This window comes from Pygocentrus nattereri, chromosome 29 (assembly GCF_015220715.1).
Source record: "Pygocentrus nattereri isolate fPygNat1 chromosome 29, fPygNat1.pri, whole genome shotgun sequence".
NCBI lineage: Eukaryota > Metazoa > Chordata > Actinopteri > Characiformes > Serrasalmidae > Pygocentrus > Pygocentrus nattereri.
This window is the reverse complement of record NC_051239.1, coordinates 16,243,204-16,265,177: the sequence shown is the minus strand read 5'-3', so window position 1 is coordinate 16,265,177 and position 21,974 is coordinate 16,243,204. Positions and strand designations below refer to the sequence as shown.

The window sequence follows — 21,974 nt, the reverse complement described above, 5'->3', positions numbered from 1 at the left end:
ATTAAACTCATTCGGGATGGTTTGGAGTGGTCAGTTCTAGAGAAACTGAGTCAGAACTAGGGATACCATTTTTTTTCAGACCGTGTAGGAGTTCATTTTTTTTTTTGGTAGTCACTGAAACCAAGTCTGATACCATAATGAATTATCTACTTAGAATTAAGTAGTTGTTAGTTGGCTAATGCTTGTCATTTATAATCAGATTGCACTCTGTTATATTAGTTTCCTTGAATTGAGTAGGGTCTTTTTTGTCCACACACAGCTGTAAGTATGTTTCATAGTTTTGATCCCATTCTCCTCATCTGTCTTTTTCAACAACAATCTCTGTAGCACAGTGACAGTAGGAGGCTAAACCATCTGAGGAGCTCACATGTGGAGTTTTAAGTCCTGCTAAAGTCTTCTGATTGAGCTGTAGGTGAATGTCCTCTAAAGCCAGACATGCACTGTGCAGTTTTTGAAATCTTGTTCTTTGGTGACTTACATCGTGTGTTTGAATAGACCATTGTGTATGAACAGCTGCCATTTATATGCTCACACTGTACAAAAACATTTGGTTTGACTGGCGTGCTATGGGAATCACAGCCTCTACAGACAGCTCTGTCTGATCAATGTCCAATAAGGCCGTTTTATTCAAAATAATATGCAGCACACCAAGTACTGAGCAAACACCCAGAGTAACTGAGCTACAGCAGTTCACCTAACCACACTGTGCACTGAAATACTCATTAGGACCACAGAGTCTCTCCACAGCCTATTTCACAAAGACAGCTCAAAAAAAACACTGTTAATACCTTGGAACTCTTGTCAGAGTGAATTAGGCATATAAAGACTTTGGTAGCAAATGTCAACTTTTTCGCCTCCATTTTGCTAGCCTACATGTCTCCACCCGTGAACCACTATTGGAAGTGGTCATGATTGTGCATTTAAAACGATGAATACCCTGCAGGACTTTGTGTCTGACCTCCACGGAGTCAGCAAAACTTCTCTATGTGAGCAGACCCTCATTTACTTACCAGTACAGCAGCATACACTAACTGGGCTTATGTCACATGGAATCGGGTGATACTGGATATTAGGATATTAGTATCCGTGAATTTTTCTGAGGTCAAGGATGAGTAGACAAGCGGAGTACTGGGCTGATACCTGATACCAATACTGATATCAATCCATCCATACTTGTCATCTTTTTTTCCACATTTACCGCTTCTTTATCATCAAGAACATTACATATAAAAACCCAGAAGACGTGTAGGTTCACTGCTGGTTTTGGATAGTGAACAAAATGGCTATATTTGAATTACAGACACTGTGACTCCTGGTTTCTATCATCATGAATATCTATCATCCCCACTCTAAAGAAGTCTTTAGTTTCTCTATGAAGCCCCATTTTACAGTAAACCATGCTGAATGACTTTATTTATGATTAATTACGTAAAAAAATCTCTTTAGTATCATTTAATCATTCAAACCTGTTTATCATCCATCATCTAATTAGGGTAACCACACATATTCAGTCTCATAAAAATACAAGTATCTCCCTTTTTTCCCCAAATTTTTTTCATAAATCATTTGAGCACAGCAGCCGTCCTTTATATTGTGTGAACATTTAATGATGAATGGACCAAGAGAAATGCTCCAAAGAACGTTCTTGCCTTCTCTTGCGAAGTTGCTATTCTGGAGACAGCGACGATTTATGAACAGCATTATTTTGACTGTATATTTAACTATTTGACTACTTAGACTGCACAACATTACAGCACCATCAATGTGCCAACCTACTTCCCTTCAATTACATTTACATCTACAACACAGTTGCACTGACAGCACAAATCACAAGCTCTGGGCAGGAACTCCTTCAGTCTACACTATATTGCCAAAAGTATTCGCTCGTCTGCCTTCACACACATATGAACTTGAATGACATCCCATTCTTAATCCATAGGGTTTAATATGATGTCAGTCCACCCTTTGCAGCTGTAACAGCTTCAACTCTTCTGGGAAGGCTTTCCGCAAGGGTTAGGAGTGTGTTTATGGGAATTTTTGACCGTTCTTCCAGAAACGTTTTGTGAGGTCAGACACTGGTGTTGGACGAGAAGGCCTGGCTCACAGTCTCCGCTCTAATTCATCCCAAAGGTGTTCTACTGGGTTGAGGTCAGGACTCTGTGCAGGCCAGTCAAGCTCTTCCACACCAAACTGGCTCATCCATGTCTTTATGGACCTGTTTTGTGCACTGGTGTGCAGTCATGTTGGAACAGGAAGGGACCGTCCCCAAACTGTTCCCACAAAGTTGGGAGCATGAAATTGTCCAAAATCTCTTGGAGCTGAAGCTTTAAGAGTTCCTTTCACTGGAACTAAGGGGCCGAGCCCAACTCCTGAAAAACAACCCCACACCATGATCCCCCCTCCATCAAACTTTACACTCGGCACAATGCAGTCAGACAAGTACCGTTCTCCTGGGAACCGCCAAACCCAGACTCGTCAGACAGAGAAACGTGATTTGTCACTCCAGAGAACACGTCTCCACTGCTCAGTCCAGTGGTGGCGCTTTACACCACTGCATTCCACGCTTTGCATTGCGCTTGGTGGTGTAAGGCTTGGATGCAGCTGCTCGGCTATGGAAACCCATTCCATGAAGCTCTCTACGCTGTTCTTGATCTGATCTGAAGGCCACATGAAGTTTGGAGATCTGTAGTGATTGACCTCTGCTCACTATGCCCCTCAGCATCCGCTGACCCTGCTCTGTAATTTTACATGGCCGACCGTTTCGTGGCCGAGTTGCTGTCGTTCCCAATCGCTTCCACTTTGTTATAATCCCACTGACAGTTGACTGTGGAATATTTAGTAGTGAGGAAATTTCACAACTGGACTTGCTGCACAGGTGGCGTCTGATCACGGTACCACGCTGGAACTCACTGAGCTCCTGAGAGCGACCCATTCTTTCACTAATGTCTGTAGAAGCAGTCTGCAGGCCTAGGGGCTCGGCTTTATACACCTGTGGCCATGGAGGTGACTGGAACACCTGAATTCAGAGATTTGGATGGGTGAGTGAAAACCTTCGGCAGTATTGTGTATATTACTGTTATTCCCTTACAAGAACATCAACCAAACAAGCTGAACCACTGAGGCTCTTCTGTCTTGTAGCCCTACTACACCCACAATTTCTGTAATGAAAGATGTTCATAATGGATGATACAATTGAACCATTCACTGCAGAGAGAATTACAGCCTGGAAATATGCAACAAACCTCTGCAGTCAGGCTGCATGTTTGAAACAGTGATCTACACATGTAGCTTATGTAACAAGCTGAGGATGACGGTCAAAAAAATTGGGTGGCCTTGTCATTCTGTGAGTTAGTGAACTTGACTTCTCTGGAACAAGAAGCCAAGGAAATAAAAATTCTTGGTCACAGCGTGCCACTGGAACTGTCCCCACCAAATAAACACGCGCACATACGCAGACATTTTTAAGCGGTGAACACATGCTATTAAAGAACTGCGATTAAAAGGCAAATTATCTTACTCATTTGGTCAGACTTTACTGAGCGGAGAACATGTCTGTGCAGGACCCATCAGGACTGTGTACTAGAGTGAGTTTAATTTAAAAAAAAAACAAAAACAAAAAAAAACAAGAATTTAAATTTTAACTAAATAAATAATTAAATCACTCAAACATTATTAGTGGTTTCTGAAAGTTACTGTTCTTTACTAAACTATACTAAGCTCACAAAAATAAATCACTGTGAACGTAAAGCTGCACTATGTAAGACGTTTTCATTAAAATGAAAAGACCCTGCATATCTGACAAAGGAAACGAAAAGGCCGTGTCTCTTTACACCCTAGTGGAAATCGTACTAATCACAGCCTGGCTACCTGCACTAACATGGCTTAGTAAATCACGTAACTATAGCACACCAAAACGCTTATTTTTGCTCCCAATTAATTTTTTCCGTGAACAAAAATGAGGCAGCATTGGGAGTTTGAGAGAGAGTGCCGTTTCCTCTTCACTATGCAATAAATATTCCATGTAAAACAGTCTAAAAGTGAGTAAAACCAGCAGAAAAAGCAGTCTTCTAGTGGACTAGTTGCTAGTGCTGGGGTTCGCAACTCGTAGCTCACTCGATCTACCACGAAAGCTTCGGCGGCCTGTAAGATTGATCCCATTACCCGTTAGATCATTTAAACTGGAAACAGTTATTCTACAATAATGAATGTGACTTGTCAATTTTGCTTGATTTAAATTTAACGCAAAACAAACTCTAAAAAAAAATATAACCGAACGGTTTCTAACTCACCTAATGAGTTGGCTGATGTTGTTTGGCGGATGACATGCTGAAGAAATGCGGTTTCAACAGGTTTACATGCATATTTGTTTAGCCTCCAACTGTTTATCTCTAAAGCTTTACTTAAAAAGTCCTCTGAGCATTCAGCACAGAGCAGTAGTTACTCATTGTCTGTTCTTCATGCAGTGTTTTCTGATGACAGTAAATGATTTGGATATAATTGTGTAACTGATAATATACTGTAGACCAGGCGTGACGTTTCAAATAGTGAAACTAATTTTATTCGCACTGTTTGATATTTGTGAACTTTTGCTGGTAGGATTCATTAATCCTCTATTTTCTCACAGATGGTGTTCGCATCTCCAAAATTACCTCAAATGAGGCTCAAACTGAGTTACAAGCATCAAGCTGTGTGTGAAGGCTCTCCTAAAGTTCCAGTTCCCAACTGAGGTGGTGGAACACCCTTCCTAATGTCATAATTTTCCCATTTTTTTGTGAGGAGCAAAGGAAATCTGTGTCAGCTCAACAAGGCTCGTTGTATTTCTCTTCATTCCGGTTTATTCTGTTTTTTCTGTCAGTGAGGTACGGTGGCTGTTTCACTTTGTAGGTGGTCCGGCCTCAGGACCTTACGTTCTCAGAGACCTTGTTTGCAGCTATTTATCCACGATGTACAAGTTTCATACAAACAGAGAGAGAAACGATTTACTTTGACTTGCACTGACACAACTTAGATCAGACTAACAAATGAGATCAGCCTAAATATGATGTTCTATTTTTGCAAACAATGTCACATTTAAAACAGCACTCGGTTACATGTGTACGCTTTTTCATTTGTAATTACGGAACAGGCTGAAAACCACTGGTGTAGTGGATAACACCACCACCCTGAATGTTTGAGACTCGGGGTTAATGGGAATCTGCACACTATCATCAATAGTTTCTATTTTGGCAGTACAATTTGGCAGTTTGGGCTGTTTAAAAATTCAATTAAAGAAAGATCAAGTCCAGAGAGTGGTTTATTTCTCATCATGCTACCATGAACACTAAGTGCAAGTAGAATGAGCCCTGCGATGGACTGGCAACCTGTCCAGGGTGTATCCTGCCTTCCGCCCGGTGACCAGTGGGATGGGCTCCAGCACCAGGATTAGCAGTTTAGAAAGAGTGTGTGTGTGTGTGTGTGTTTGTCTGTGTGTGTGTAAATAGAATAATACTGGTTTGTACACTTAAGGTAAATAGCATGATTTCAATATTTACACCAAGTGTGTAAATAACATCTGCCAGATAAAAATAATGCTAAAATACGGCGTGCACAAGCTGCTGTGAGTCAACCTGTAAAGCCTGAAATAATCATTTAAAAGATTTCGCTGGTGTTTTCTGGACCACATCACACGTTTTTACCGATCAATGTCACACACACAGGCTCAAAAAGAAGGTTCAGCTCAATGTTTAGAAATCAAACGCAAAATCCACATTATAAAAATATGACTACGGAAATTCACTCTCGTCCTCGGAAGACAATCCTTCATCCTTCAGTTTTGACTGAATTCTCTTTTAACACTCTTTCAACGTGCATGCAATCATATTCAGGGAAAGGGGGCCAAAGCATGACCATAACATGTTACAAAACCAGAGTTCTCAAACCAGAGAGCTCTACAACTCCCCAAATGCCCAAAATGTACATAGTGTAGGTTTAAAAATGTTTAAATTCCCACCTGCCAGGTCTCCCTCTATTACAGTGTTACCATGCTGGGAGGGCGATGGCCAGCATATGCTTCCCTTGAGACACATGAAGAAACACAACATCATTAAACAGCTCAACACGCTTGGAGGAGAACACTAACTAGCCAGTTTTGTTGCTTCAGCTAACAGACACCGGCTAGGATCAAACTGCATGATGAGGGGAGAGAGAGGACCTTTCTACCCACCCAGAGAGACCGATTATGCTCTCTTGGACTCCCGACCACAGATGGGATCAAACTCATGGTCTACCAGTCGTAGGGCCGATGCTTAGTCAGTCGGCCTGCTCGGGAGCCCAGTCTGCTAGTTTTTAAAGAAAGTATTGGATCAATATGAATATCATCCAATATTCATGCTTTCAATATCAGCCGTGGTGTCAGAAGAGAAAAAGTGTTGTCATGCCGTCTCCGGCTCACAAGCTCCCGCAGCAGTAACCCAACACTGAACTGCAGCCTCCAGTACTGGAACACACACATGCACACTTCACAGAGTGCCAGGAAGTGTCTGGGTTAAAAGTTTACAGACTTGGCATGGACTTCAGGCTCCACCAGGATGTTTTATAAAGAACTTGCGTTCTTCGAGCTAAATATCTGCTTCAGCCGATAACGAGAATAATCTCTGTACATGGCGCAATGAGCTTCAATTAACTTTTTTTAATGCTAATCCTCTGGTCAAGAGTGGCCAGAGGTCCACGCTGGGCTCCGGCCAAAGTCTGAGATGACCCGTCTGGATTTCCCGTAAAAACTGATAACGGCGGTTAAAGGAGAGAGAGGGAGAAGAGAAATGGCAGAGGCCTTTTTTTGGGGGGCCGGAGAGGCAGAGGAGACATTCCTGAGTCGAAACAGTCCCAGAACAGGCCATGTAGTCTGGCCTTATATCAAATGCTTTCGCAGGCTTGTTGTTCTAAGCTGCACTCTTGGCAGATGCCTTCTCTTTTTTCCTGAGGAAAATAAATGGAAAATGGGAGAAAAAAGAAATGGTGTTTGAAGTCCGAGGCAAGCGTGGCACTGTCGAGCCTTCAAAACGATGACAGGGTTTGCTTTTGGGGAACGACTTGGAGCGCAGCTTGATCACAGAGAGTAAAGACGGACTTGGTGCTCTTTCATTGCTAATGTACACCGTATCATTCAGGCCAGTCCTAAACTGTCTGGCAGGGCTGGTTACACGTGGGCTGTGCTGAGGAGCCACTTACATAAGCTTTGATGTCAGATCATCAGACGCACTGCATGGCTGCGCTCTCTGAAAAAAGTGCTCCTGATGGGTCTGTGGAGTTTCTGGATACAAATATTTAAGTATAAAAACCCCTTTTTGCCTCCAGAATGATTCTGTAAGACTTGACCGGAGCTACTTTGAAGATTCAAGTCCTTTCACGCTCGTAACGTTTAGATCACAGGTTAAGCACCTAATCCCCAAGCCGACGTCACGGCACGACATAAACCAGTGGCGAGCCATGACTATTAGAGCTAGGCCTTCAGTTTTGGCCATAAATATCCAATCTCTCTCAAAAGCAAGCGAAAAAAACACCCCCATAGTCATTTTTGCTGGCGCCCCTACGAGACTCTAAGTTCAATTCGCGCGAACGCTTTTTGGCGTTCAAGTTTGTGAAGTTGTAAAAGACGTTCCATGTTTACCTGAAGCGTCAAACGGACGATCTATCACACAATTTACCTTTTACACTGCAGGCGTACAACGAATCCGTCAGTAAAGTTATGGCATAGAGCCAATTCTGACATCCGACTGAAAAGCACTGCCACTCATATTTGCAGCCAGAGACATATCCAGGAATTCCAGAAGGCCGATGGGGGTTTCCACTTAAACGTGCCGCAGGTTTTATGTGACTTTCCAAAAAGATGGTCCTATTTAATAAGTGTATGCTGTGACGCACACCATACAGCGCGAGACAAGTCTCACTCAAGTCGCTGTCCCACTTCGCTGTTGCCACCCGAAGCCCTGCGAACGCCACCAGGGCAAACAGTTCTCAGAGGATGCAGTGCATTTGAATTTCATTCAACACTTAATCCATCAGTTTTTCACATTTCTCCTTTATTGATAACCAACTATTTCGCCTCATTCATGTCTATAAACTTATTTTTCACTATTTAGCTATTTCTTTTTTAAATTTCTGGCTCTTCCATGTAGTTTATTAATGTTCATTTAAAAAAAACTGCACAAAAGAGGTAGAACGGAAAAAACCCTTTACTACTACAGAAATATCAGTAGGACTTCTCTGAAGGCCTAGAAGGTCTTCAAGGTTTGCCTTGAAATAGATAGATAGATAGATAGATAGATAGATAGATAGATAGATAGATAGATAGATAGACAGACAGATAGATAGATAGATAGATAGATAGATAGATAGATAGATAGATAGATAGACTCACAGTACTGTGCGAAAGTTTTAGGCATCTAAGCAAAGTTTCCCTCAGCAGTGAGTTCATCGCAATATACATTAGAATAAAGTCGTATTCATAAATTAAATAAACATAAAAACAATGAAAAGTAACAAGAATTTCTTGGGTCCATACTTTTCCTTGACCCCTTCACAGCCGCCACAGAGACTCGTTAATATCAATTACATCATGAGCACAATTTACTTCAGAATTATTAATATTCTATAAATTTTTATTCAAATATTAACACTTTTCTCACCAAATAAACACAAATTACACAAATAAATAGATTTTGAAAATGTGCCTTGGGTGCCTAAGACTTTCACGCAGTACTGGACATACTTTATTGATCCTGAAGGACATTTAGTAGCCGGTGGCACTCACACAACACAGGACAGTGATAATAATAATAATAATAATAATAATAATAAGGGTGAAACAATATAAAAACAACAATAAACACAAAAACCTATCTACAGGTGTATATACAAGTAGAACTCATCTCATCTCATCCAATGTTGGGGATAAGACCCTTTAGGACTCCATGGTTCCAATCAAAACATCTACAAAACGGATCTGCCCAGCATTAGAAAGGCTTTTCTACTACACACAACCTAAAACCTCCAAAAGGTTCGGCCTTTGTTTTCACATAAGGCAAAAGATGACAGAAGGAACCCAAATGCCTCGCTGACCAGAAGAAGCATCAAAGTGAACTTGAGGCACCAGCATCTGGCAGCCCAGGCTCAACCGAACCCAAAAGCGGTGTGGCTGCTTCACGAGGCCTACCGCCATAAACCCTGCCAGACACCACTAACCCCAAACCTGACACTGCACTTACCCTGAGTAGTGCTTAAGAAACCCTGCTCAAACCTCTGGAAGAGCCTTTCCACGGAGTCCCTCCACACAGTGGCCTACTTAAAGACAAAGGTCAATCTGTGCAAGCGTGAATCAACCTTACCACAGCTTTAATAACGCGGCCTGTAATCAAGCACTGAATGACTGAGTGACTGCTCGCAGTAACACCTGCTGACAGAGCAAACAGCCAGTCATGACAGCTGCAGGCAAACTGGACCAATAAGACTTTGTTAGCCCAGGAAAAGTCAAACACAAACCTCCATACACATCCAACTATTTCATCATCCACACAAAATATGGAAAATTTTAATTATTATGCAGAAAGCAGGGAACTGCATTTAAACTCCACGGTGAGTTTAAAGGGACTCTTAGGCCAAAATAAAGCAAATGCAGTCTTTAATTAAATCTGTTGTAAACATAGTTCACTACAGCTGCACAGCACGAGTCTCTAGTGTCCTTATGGTGGTGAGGGCGATTCTGGGTGGCTGTATGGCATAATGCATGCTGGGATTTGCAGTGAGAGTACAGTGAAGGACAAAACAACTAATTGGACACAAAAACTGTTAATTTACCTAACATGAAAAATAACACACTGAGCGACAGTTTTAAGCTGGAATGCCCCTTTAATGCCATATCATATCATGAAGCCTTCACAAAGGCTGAAAGTTAGAGGAGCAAGTCACTCCTCGATTCATATTCATGCATAAAGCGATAAAAGCTCGCAGGCTCAACGGCGTATAACGGCATTTCCTAATATGTGTGCGACACGTCACATTACAAAAAATACACAGGAGCGAAAAGGAGTGAATTTAAACCTGGTACATGTACGGTTTCCATCCATTTCGATCACACAGGTCCAATATGATTACACAAGTCCAATTCGATCACGTAGGTCCAATTGCGTAGAGTAAGTAAAAGATGAGTTTTTCGTTTCGTATTAAAGACCGAAAACGTGTAACGTTTTAAGTTTTAAAATCACGCTTCGATTAAAACATTCGCTAAATGATTATGACAATTTTTCTGCAGCTGCGTTTTCCTACTTCTGGCGGGAACTCTCTAGGTTTCTCTCCTCCGAAGTTCTGAGGTAAACTCCGGGTGCTAATGATGCTAATGCCGGAGGAAGCAGCAGAAGGAGCCAAGCAGTCCTCGGCGCTCACAGTAAACAAACGTTTCTTCTACGTTTAAAGTGATGAACTCTGTGTGGGGGCGACTAAAGCCCCCTCCATACCTCAGATGTCCACAGAGGGAAAGCTGTGGCTCCGTGCAGCGCCGCTAAGCACAACCCGAGCACGGCCACCAGGGCTAAGCCGCAGTCCTGCTTTCGCTCGGAGCTCGCCATGGCTGGCGACAGGCTCGGCGGAGAAGCGCGGCACTCCTCCGGCATCTACTCCTCTCCGCTCCGCGGGGCTTCCATCGGGGCTAGAAGAGCGTGCAGGGCTCGGGCGAGAGGACTGAGGTACCTCCGGCTGATGGGACGAGCCGTCAGTGCTCCTCACTGTGGAGCTGTAACGCTTTTCCCCTCTCTCTCTCTCTCTCTCTCTCTCTCTCTCTCTCTCTCTCTCTCACACACACACACACACACACACAGCATTTTTCCTCAGACTCGGGATATGTGCCTTGTGCTAAGCCTATTCCCAATAAGTAAAATTAAAAAAATATCCAGCACATATTTTTTTCTTAAGTAAATTGCTATGCCATTCTTTCGCGATGCTAAGTCACTATTTTGAAATGTGAAGTCATTATTTTGAAATGTTAAGTCATTATTTTGAAATGTGAAGTCATTATTTTGAGATATTAGCTAATGAGAAAGCATGTAAAATAATGAGATAATACCTCAAAATATTGACTTAGTGTCACAAAATAATGGCATAGCCACTCATTTAATAGCAAAAAAAGAAAAAAACTAGGTGCTGAACTTCTTTCTTTTTTTTTACTTTAAGTGGTGGGAACAGGCTTCCATAGTGTGGTCCTGCTTTACTTCAGTTGATGGCTGTGTGACAGAGGAGGGGGGCAGCTGGGTGCAGTAATATGAGGTGGACATCAGGTACTGTGGGGTTTTGGGCTTGTAGAGAACAGTCTTTTACAATCTGCTGCTGTGCAAAAGTCAGAGACCACAACTTCAAATATTCATTTCCCAGGCAAAACGGCCGTTAGGACCATTTTATTCAGTATTTAGAATATTGCATTTCAATATTTATATAAGTTGTATTATATAAAGATAATAATTCAAGAAGGAAACTATTTATATTCGTTGTGCTTATTCGAGGAGTTCCTGTCATAACTGAAAGCAGAAGACACTTATTTTTACATATAATTCAGAAGGTAAATTAAAGTACCAAAATGAAAAATGTAACCATCCCTACATCTGTTGTAAATACGCCTTTTGTCTCCTGCGGTTGTGATGACAGTCTCTATAGAGAGATGTTTGTGTTTAAAGACTAGGAAAACCCTCTTCTGATGAGCTGTCCTGAAGGTGAGAGGATGTGTTGAAACAATACAAGCACTTTATTGAATTGCAGATACTTGAAGTAAAGCTGTTCAACAAGTGTTTAACAGAAAACTAAACAGAAGCTAAACCTGTCAGTATTGCATCTGTCCGCTCTTTAATTTTGAGCACCCTACTGCCAATTTAACTGCATCCTTCCGATCTCAAAACCAAAGAGGTCCAGCTGTGTCCTCCCAACAAAAGCTGCTCCCAAAGGAGTCGCTGACATTAAGCTCCACTTCAAACGCCAACATTCACACAACTACCAAAATAACTTGCATATGCAAGAAGAAAGTCAAAGGGACTCCTAACGGCCACCAACACCATCAGATAAACAGCTTTCCTCTTTGAGAGAGAGGAGAAAACAAGCTCCAGTCTTACTTCAGCTCTGAAAAAATCCGCAGGAGTTTCTGTCCGTCCTTCCGTCGTGAGAAGACACCTCAACACTATGAGTCTAACAGAATGTGTAACTGCTAAGAAGCTGTTACTGAGAAACAGAAATACATTTGAAAAATTGCCCTGGAGCAGTGAAACTGGTCCTCTGAGGTGTCTAATAAGGTCGAATTCACCCCAAAATTTCTGAGTTTCAGTTTGTGATTACTTGGATTGTGAGAAGCTGAAATGCGCCCAACTTCTCAGACTGAACTTTGAAGGTGTGGAAAAATATCCCTGCAGGTCTCTTTCAAAAACTGAAAGCGAGATTGGACACAGTAAATCATGAAAGAAATTAATTCATGCTTGGTTGTTGAAGTTTCTCTGTGTTTTTTTTCTGATACTGAAGAACGAATAACATAATAGAAATGATAGAAATTAATAAATGAAATGGTGGTCTCTGATTTTTGCCCCGAACTGTATCGTTTGACAATATCCTCGATATTTTAGGATGTCAGGTCATATATGTTAGACGTTGAGGACCATACACTTTTCTGTCCGTATTTTTGGTGTGTTTGGGCAGTTTATAGGTGTGACAGGTGAAGAAGGATTTCAAGTTGTGATTTTTGGGGCGTATTTGTTAAGCAAGCTGTCATAGCAGTGACACTCACAAAGTTTGTATAGAAGAATTTTTGTTTATCTCAGCCTAGTCAGTCTGTAGTCTGTAAAACAAATTGAATCTTCACATCTTCACACTCTTAACGTCAGATATTGCTGGATTTTTCTGACAGTGCGTTGGATAATGTGAGATGGCGTATTACAGGACAAACAAGTCACAGGCCTTGAACGATAAATCCATTCCCATCCAATCCAACTCCCGTGTTGCTCTAAAACTACCTAACCTTTATTTAAAGGTTAATAATTCTACATTTCTCACTAAACTCTAAATTTTTCCCCAGAGATCCACTTCACATTTGTGTGGGTCTGTACAACAAAATAGTCACAATTCCAACCTCTCTTTATCTCAGAGAATTGGTCAGGCTCTTTGTTTGTTACTATGCCTTTAATACAGCTATATTTAAACAAGCTCTAATTGGATGCCCTGTATTGCGCCTCATTCAAAGAGCAAAGAGGCTGAAATACTCTATATATCTTCAGCGTGAACAGGCCGGGTTGCTCTTTTATAGGTTGAATAGGTTGATACTTGTAAATGCACTGATTTTCGTCACATCACAAAGACAAGTCATTCAAACCTGGCTGTATTTTCGGCTTAGTTTCCATTAATAAACTGTGTGGACTGGGGAGTGAACGGCACATTTAGAATCTTTAACAGTGTTTACGTACGCTCACCCAGCACTTTGTTCGAATCACTATACTGTACTAATACTGCTTTCCTTTGCCTTTAAAATAAGCTTAATGAGGCTCAAATAGGCTGTTCACTCAAGCAATGATTGATTGATATTAACAAGCCCAAAGTGTGTCAATAAAACATTAACCACACCATTACACCACCTCCACCAGCCTGGTGTGTTGGTTCGATCCATAGATTCATGCTGCTGGTGCCAAATTCTGCAGCCTTAGCGCTCATGGTCTTCTGTTGACATGCTCTTCTGCTGTTGTAGCCCATCCACCTCATGGTTCGACATGTTATGCATTCTGAGATGCTCTTTTGCTACCACATTTTTACAGAGTTGTTATCTGAGTTACAGTAGCCTTTCTGTCAGCTTAAACCACTCTGGCCATTCTCTGTTGACTTCTCACATCAACAAGGCATTTTCCTCTGCAGAACTGCCGCTCACTGAATGTTTTCTTTTCCTTTATTGCACCATTGTGAATAAGATTGGTGTGCGTGAAGATCCCAGGAGAACAGCAATTATAGAAATAGTCAAAACCAGCCCGACTGGCACCAACAATCATGCCACCGTCAAGTCAGACAGCTTTTCCCCATTCTGATGGTTTTTGAGAGCTACTCTTCTGTCTACCTGAATCGTTATATTAAGGAAGTTACTTTCTCTAGATCACGACTTTAAGGTACTCCACCCTCTTCTGCTAACAAACGGAGGAAAGCAGCTGAGCAACGCTGAAGTCAGTCAGTGCTGGATTAGAGATTTACCAACACTCGTCCTTCTGTTTATGGAGTTCCGTGAGATGAATGGCTTTGGAAAAGCATCTGTTTTAAACCGTCTCATGTGCTGCAGATATTACAAATACAAATGCTCAGATGTTTAGTCTCGCCAAAGACAGTCTGTTTTGATTCATTGGTGATCTGGTGGATATTTCCAACTGCATTGTTAATTACCGTAAACTGTCAGTTATACACACTCAATCTGTTGAGCATGCAAAATTCATTCTGAGCCTTCTTTAACTTCTTTACAGTACTGGCTACTTATGATTCACCTCTTTTAATGCATACAGTCATATGCAAAAAAATAACACCCCCAGTCAAATGACATTTTATTGATTTTCTAAGTGAAAATAAGTAAAATATTCATTTTTCCTGCTCAATTTGGTGGACACTTTCTATTTATTTGCCGAGTTTAATTTAGGACTGATATGTGTCATTTTTTTTGTATTTGATAATACTGTAAAGAGTAAAACAGCTCCAATGTCTTTATAGTGGTACTGATAGGAACCAGGTGTCAAAATGTCTACAGTGAAAATATAGTCATTTTATTTACCCTCCAAAACCTACAAAGAACCTACACATATCTTCTGATTTTTTTTATGTGTGATGCATGTAAAAGCATGTATTTTAAAATGACATTTTAGGCCAAAAGCTTTGAATTGTAAAACAGTGTCTCACATGCCAGGTCATGTATTCACAACCATTGTGTGTAACTTTCTACAAGAGACATTAAAAGCTTTGTACATCTAGTTTCTATTACCAGTACTGTGAACAAAGTTTCTTTAGAACAGATTATTTCACACGGACCCACTCATGTAATTATGCAGAAATTTTGAAAAATGTGTGGAATTCCCCTTTAATACCTTTACATATAAACTGGAGTCTTATAACCTTGTAACATTCTCTCCTAACATTCTCTCCTAACTCTCCTAACTTTTACGAACTCAATGTACTCTGCACTTTACTCTGAACTTCACTTACTTTACTTTACACTGCACATTCGGACTCAGTCTCTACCATGCACTTTACTCTAGTTACACTAAGTCACCTACTGGACTATCTCCGCACTCACACACATACATAGATTATTGCACATGTACACAGCATTGCAGTATCTATATTTTATGACTTTTTACCTCACATTCAGTGCAATAAGATTACGTATATAATGTATGTCTGTGTATATTGTTTAAGTTAGTTTATTGTATATTATATATTTTTTTTTTTTCTCTCTTCTTCTTCTTCTACTTATTATTATTATTATTATTATTATTACTATTTTCTCTCACCACTTTCCATGTTGTAAATACTGTCGCTGCATTCAGTGGGAACTTGCACCCAAGTTTTTCACTCACCTGTACTCCTGTACTCTTGTGATGTGACAATAAATCTGATTTGATTTGATTTGATTTTGAGCTGTTATATCAACTTTAGTATTTTATCATTCCTGGTATATGCTTGTATAAATCCTCATAAGTAGTTATCGTTACAGGCAAAAAACTTTCTAAAAAGAGTATATGACTGTATAATGGCAGGATATGAGTATATGACTTTATAATGGCAGGATTCATAATGCATTATAATGTCTATTCAGAATAACACTGTAAACATAAATGCACTACTGCTGTACATACGCATTTATAATGCATTACAAATCCAAGAAAGGATTAAAAGTGATCAACTATTCTTCCAGTTATTATTTACTCATGTTCTCGGTAGTAAGAATCCGTGGCTTCTTCATTCATTTCCTGTTAGAAATAGGTTTTACAGCTGAAATATATTCTCTAGTTGTAAAATGTAATTTTGGTATGTTTTACCGTGTTAAGTAACATGTAAATAAAATAATAATAACTAGTATTTATAGCATGTTTATTACAAAATAAATGTAAAACTACACGTGGGAGCAGTTTGCACGTGAGTCTCAGCGGCTTTGACGGTTTTTCAACACTGGTTCCGTTCCAATTGCTCCTATAGTGCCCTTTTAAGTGTAGAAGCCCCCGTTAACGACGGGACGCATGTAGTGCACTAGCTAGGGAGCATGGAGTCATTTGAGACACGGCCTTTCTGCTTCCACATCCCGCGTTGTGTTTCTTTCGTTGTCGTCCCCTAAAACTCACCCGCGTTCAGTTTAATCCCAGATTCATTTAAGCAAACCAGGACTTGCTTCCATGACTTGCACCACTGGTAACAGTTTTCACAGCGTTTTGTTTCGACATGTATACATACATACATAGTGGTGCCACATGCGGTAGTTTGAGACTTTCTCTGCTTGTAGTTTGTTTCCGTCGGTCCCGTTTAAACTGGGGCACAGAAAGAGGGGCTGGACTGAAATGGCGTCCGCCTGCTGCTCTGTTAGCTTGCTAGCTTAGCGGCTAAGCTAAATGCCCTCGTAACCGACGCGTCGCTCCGTCGGCGGCTCCGTCGGCGGCTCGTCGCTTCAGGACGTGAGCGGTTCTCGGTGCGCTCGGACAGGGGAAGCCGTGGAAAGGATGCGTCCGCAGTGCGTAGAATAGCTCTGCGGCGTCTCGGAGTTGGACGAGAGCAGGTTGGAAGGCCGGTTGGCCGGTTGGCCGGTTTTGCTGTCGCCCTGAACTTCAGCTCTGCTCCTAATCTCCTCTAATCCCCCACTGGCTGTGTAGCTCCCGTCATTAGCCTCTAGCAACCTTGCCCGCTTTCTTTCCCCCTCAGCCGAGTCAGAAATGCCAGTGAACCGTGAAGCAGGCGGCGATGGATGACAGTCGTCGTGGTAGCGAGGCGGTCTGTGGGGCGAGCCTTTCTGCCCTCTCTCTCCTGCTCAGCGCTGTAGCTGACGGGCTAACTCGCTAACTAATCCGACACCTCAGAGGCGTCTTCTCGCTTGACCCCCAGCTATGTGTGAATCTTAACCAAAGCGACCAAGAGATTAAGGTCTTTTTTATTCACAGTGCCTTGTGGAAAGGAAAGCTACTGAAGGCACTGCCAGGCTAGTGCCTTCATAGGAAGTGTTAGCAGTGAAACTACACTCACCGGCCACTTTATTAGGTACCCTGCCAGTAAAAGCTTGGACCCTCTTTTGCCTTCAGAACTGCCTTAATTCTTCATGGCAGGCTTTCAACAAGGTGCTGGAAACGTTCCTCAGAGATTCTGGTTGGTTATTTGTGTTCCTGCTGCCTTTATATCATCTGGAACCAGTCTGCCCATTCTCCTCTGACCTCTCACATCAACAAGGCATTTTCATCCACACAACTGACCACTCACTGGATGTTTCCTCTTTCTCTGACCGTTCTCTGTAAACCCTAGAGATGGTTGTGGTGAAAATCCCAGTAGATCAGTAGTTTTTGAAATACTCAGACCAGCCCATCTGGCACCAACAACCACGCCACGTTCAAAGTCCCTTAAATCACCTTTCCTCCCCATTCTGATGCTCGGTCAGCACTTCAGCAGGTTGTCTTGACCACCTCTACAAGCCTCAATGCAGTGAGTTACGTCCGTGGGATTGGCTGATCAGCTATTTGTGTTTACAAGCAACTGAGCAGGTGTACCTAATAAAGTGGCCGGTGAGTGTAAAATAGAGCAGCTTAGTTAAACTAAACTCTGCCAGAGTGACGTTAGTAGAGCTGAAACTATCGGAGCGTGGTTTCATGTTTGTGTTGATTTTTTTCTTCTGCCTGCTAAAAGAGGAGCTCCACCGATTTCCCCCAAATTGCCTGCATAGTTCACACGTCATTCAAAGTGGTTTGGTGTGAAAGTGCATTGCAGAGAAGAAGACTGTGTTTTTAGTGATGGTGGTGGTGGAGCCAGGGGTCGTGATGTCTACGGTGCACATGAAGCCTTTTATTCACTGTTCAACGTGAGGCTTCAGTCCGAGTGTTCAGAAGCATTTCGTGTAACCTTCGACGATTTAGCTGTTCGAGGTGTTTTAGCGGCAGCTTTTCAGTTGTCCGGTTTGGGGCACCTCAGCTGTGAAGGTCCTGGCTGGACAAGCTTTATTAGAGCAGAGCATTTCACGTCAAACCATTCTGAATAACGGTCCTTCCATCTTAATCTCTCAATTATGCTGACAAAACGGCGCAGTTCCCCTTGTGCTCTCCACAAGCCCAAATCTTCCTGACTCCAGCTTGTTCATTTTAGCTCTGAGTAGATGGTTTGGTCTCATATTCATGACCGTTTCTGTGCCCACCCCTTTCTTCCAGGTGCTGCTACCTTCTTGGTACTTTTCCACAACCCTAAACTGAGGGAGCTATGGCAGCGGGCCAGAAGAAGATGAGCGCTGAGACGTACGTGTTGGCGGGATCTAACGGACTGAATGGGGCAAAAGCGCCAGGCGGCTCGTCCGTGGAGAGAAATCACAGCAGCAAGGTTTCCAGAGTGGCTAAGATGGCCTTGCACCTGCAGGACAAATGTGCGGCGTACGTCTTGGCTCTGCGGCCGTGGAGCTTCAGCGCTTCCCTCACGCCTGTGGCTTTGGGAAGCGCTCTGGCGTACAAGCTTGAGGGCTCCGTGGATCTGGTCATTTTGTTGGTCTGTGCGGTGGCGGTCCTGGTGGTCCATGGGGCAGGGAACTTGGTGAACACGTACTATGATTTCTCCAAGGGAATTGACCATAAAAAGAGCGACGACAGGACTTTGGTGGATCAGATTTTGGAGCCGCAGGACGTGGTGATGTTCGGCGCCTTGTTGTACTCTGTGGGATGCCTTTGCGCCACCTTGTTATATTTTCTCTCTACGCTGAGACTCGAGCATCTGGCTCTTATCTATTTTGGTGGGCTGTCAAGCTCCTTTTTGTACACGGGAGGTAAGTGTGTCTAAAAGCTCACTGACTGTGTAAAACCAGCCTCAGCGTTGGGTTTTGAAGTCATTTGCTTGCGCTGTTATTCCAGGTATTGTAAGTAACATTGTGCATGTCAGATGTTTTGTCATTTCACATTACTCAACCCAGGAGCCTTGGCACAAGCCATAAACGATGATATTGCTCCTACTCACATTCTACAGCATTACTGCTGTTTCAGTACCTGTGATCGTCAGATCAGACTGATGCCGTGGGTTTATTTACCCGTGTTATGTTGTGGGCGAGTGGCCTTACTTATGACTTTTTAACTTTTTTCTACTACTAGTAAACAGCATATACAGCACTTTTCAGCCGTTTAGTCAATTTCATCTGACCTGTTATCATCAATGTTTATTTCCACATTTATTTCTCACTGTTAGCTATAATATTGCCAAAATGTCGCTGACATGTGCATGGAAATTTAATATTTGGCGCTGACCTAAACTTGGAGCTTTCCTGCCAAGTTCTCACACGTCTCTGAAAAATGGTTTATTTTTTATTTATTTGGCATAAATAAAGTTGTTGGATTATGACGTGTGTAAGATTGATGAGTTGGATTAGTAACCCCAACGTCTTTCCTCCTTCTTTACTTTACCTGTTAACAAATAAGTAAAAAATTGAGCAAGTCGTTAAAATCAACGACATGGCCATCAAAATATCAGCCATAAAGTGGATGGCTCCAGTTCTGAAACCCGATTGGCTGAGTGGCGATCGAAGCAACTGTAGCATGTAAGACGTGTGTGCACTCATGAGCTCCACACCTACTGACTTCTGCATTAGTGCAGCAAAACGTGTGCCTGCAGAAGAAGAACATGGCTAAATTAAAGCTGCACTATGTAAGACATTTGGACAGTTCTCTTGGGGAAGTGTGTCATTGCTTGCAGTGTGGACGAATTTTGTAACGTCGATTGTGCTTCGGATACTCAGTGGATGAATCCGATGTTTGCGAGAGCATTGACAGAGTCTTCAGTTAGGATTTAAAGCCATGATCTACTGTTGTCATCACATCTTCCCCAGTGTAATGTTGATTTGGCATTTGAGAGATAAACATCAAACCATCTTCTTGAATGATTTTTAAGTGACCTTTTTAAAGCACTTTCACAGTGGGTCTTAAATGCTCACCATATTTTATCTTTATTTCATAAATATAAAAACTTTCTCAGTACTGCTGGATGTTTGTTTTCAGGACAGGACATCTCTGTAGTGCCATCATCCTCTAAAAAAGTGCTGACAAAGGCCACTGTTTTACCTGCATGCTTCATTTTTTAGTAGGCTTTGTGGAACCAGTTGCCTGGTGTAATAATTGTTTATTTATCAGTTAACAATTAATTGCTTTAGTGATTAATTGAATTGAGGTTAATTAATTGTTGTTGTTGTTGTTTCTTCTCACTCCTGACTTTTTAATGGTTCTCGTTTGCAGGAATTGGCCTGAAGTATGTCGCTCTGGGCGATGTGGTCATCCTCATCACCTTTGGCCCCTTGGCGGTCATGTTTGCTCACGCTGTCCAGGTGGGTTACCTGTCGGTGCTGCCGCTGGTATACGCCGTACCGCTGGCGCTCAACACCGAAGCCATCCTGCACAGCAACAACACCCGCGACATGGACTCGGACAAACAGGCGGGCATCGTCACCCTCGCCATCCTGGTGGGTCCCACGCTGTCGTATGTCATCTACAACCTGCTGCTCTTCGTCCCCTACGTGCTGTTCTGCATATTAGCGACGCGCTACACCATTAGCATGGCCCTGCCGCTGCTCACGCTGCCCATGGCCTTCCCTCTGGAGAGGCAGTTCCGCAGCCAGTGCTACACGAAGATCCCTCAAAAGACTGCCAAGCTTAATCTGCTGATGGGACTCTTCTACGTCTTTGGTATTATTTTAGCACCGCAGGGCAGCTTGCCGCTCTTGTGAAAGAACCGTTCTTTTTATTTTTGGTTCCTTTTTCTTTGTTCTGTTGTACTAGGATGTGTACTTCTGCTCTGTATTTATAGTATTTGTTTTCTTTCTGAAGTACAAAGACTTTATTGTATAATTTTGTGCTTCAGAGCTAACAAACGCTTCGCGGTACGTCGTGAGGGAACAGAAGCTGTCCAGTGGCGTCAGTGTTCTGCAGAGCGAACCGGTTGGTGTGTGCGAGGTGTTGCCATTTACACGGTTGCTGAGCTGTATTAAATTATTGGTAAATATCAAATTAGGGGTACGCCGAGGAGTCGTTCCCTGGACGTGTGAATATTTTGTAACTAGCAAATTTGAACATTTACTTATTAATTTTCTGAGAAATATTCTTTGTACAATTTTAATAATATTGTTTGTTTAGCGAACGCAGAGTTTCAGCTGTATGTCATAGAGGGCAGTGTTTCTCATCTCTGGTCCTTGAGACCCACTGCCCTGCACATTTTTAGCTCTGTTTGTGCTTTAACACACCCACTTTAAGCCCATTATGGCTGTTAATGAGCTGATTAGCTGGGTCAGGTGTGTTGGGGCAGGGAAAACATCAGTAAGTGCAGGGCAGTGGGAGAAACACTGATGTAGCGTGTTCCATAGCCAAGCTTAAATTCTTAAATTGCCAGAGTTGTCAAACGGTGTCCAAGTCCACTCAGTTACACGTCGTGCGCTGTGTAGGACCAATTGCTGAGTAACACGGGCCAGATGTACTGTGTGTTTGAGCAAGCGTGAAGGAATTTTATCACTTCATATTCAAGTGTGTCTATATGTGGGCTTTTCAGGGCCTTTCACACATGTTGAAACAGTTAGTATGTGCAGCTTTTTCAGCCTACAGCCAAATCAGACCCTCCTGTCAAGGAGGCAGTTGCAGAATACAAGTGCGGATTAGTGACGTCACCTGTAAAGAGCTGTGTTTGATAAAAATATTAGGCCTATCAGATCTTTTAAAAATAAATAAAATTCCAAACCCAAGTGGCTCACATAA

General features: G+C 42.2%; 2 protein-coding genes across 7 annotated transcripts in view; one reads left to right on the top strand and one right to left on the bottom strand.

Annotated features, from left to right (window-relative positions):
• Positions 1-10,747, bottom strand: part of mmp23ba (matrix metallopeptidase 23ba) — a 25,363-nt gene extending 14,616 nt beyond the window's left edge. Inside the window, exon 1 of one of the 2 annotated variants that reach the window (XM_017722343.2) lies at positions 10,488-10,747. In XM_017722343.2, coding sequence (XP_017577832.1) covers positions 10,488-10,643 — 156 coding nt within the window. In that variant the 5' untranslated portion in view covers positions 10,644-10,747. Of the gene's footprint in view, positions 1-10,074; positions 10,112-10,487 lie in introns of those variants that run through there. The other variant, XM_037536119.1, reaches the window with a different exon arrangement.
• ubiad1 (UbiA prenyltransferase domain containing 1) lies at positions 10,692-21,974 on the top strand. Of its 5 annotated transcripts, none has more exons than XM_037536122.1 (3): positions 10,692-10,715; positions 18,414-19,015; positions 20,469-21,974. In XM_037536122.1, the coding sequence occupies exons 2-3, from the start codon at positions 18,463-18,465 to the stop codon at positions 20,954-20,956; spliced, it is 1,041 nt and encodes a 346-aa protein (XP_037392019.1). In that variant the 5' UTR covers positions 10,692-10,715; positions 18,414-18,462; the 3' UTR covers positions 20,957-21,974. The 5 variants fall into 5 exon arrangements, with proteins under 5 accessions (XP_037392019.1, XP_017577836.1, XP_017577835.1 ...); XM_017722347.2 differs by lacking the exon at positions 10,692-10,715 and adding an exon at positions 16,298-16,425; XM_017722346.2 differs by lacking the exon at positions 10,692-10,715 and adding an exon at positions 16,461-16,786.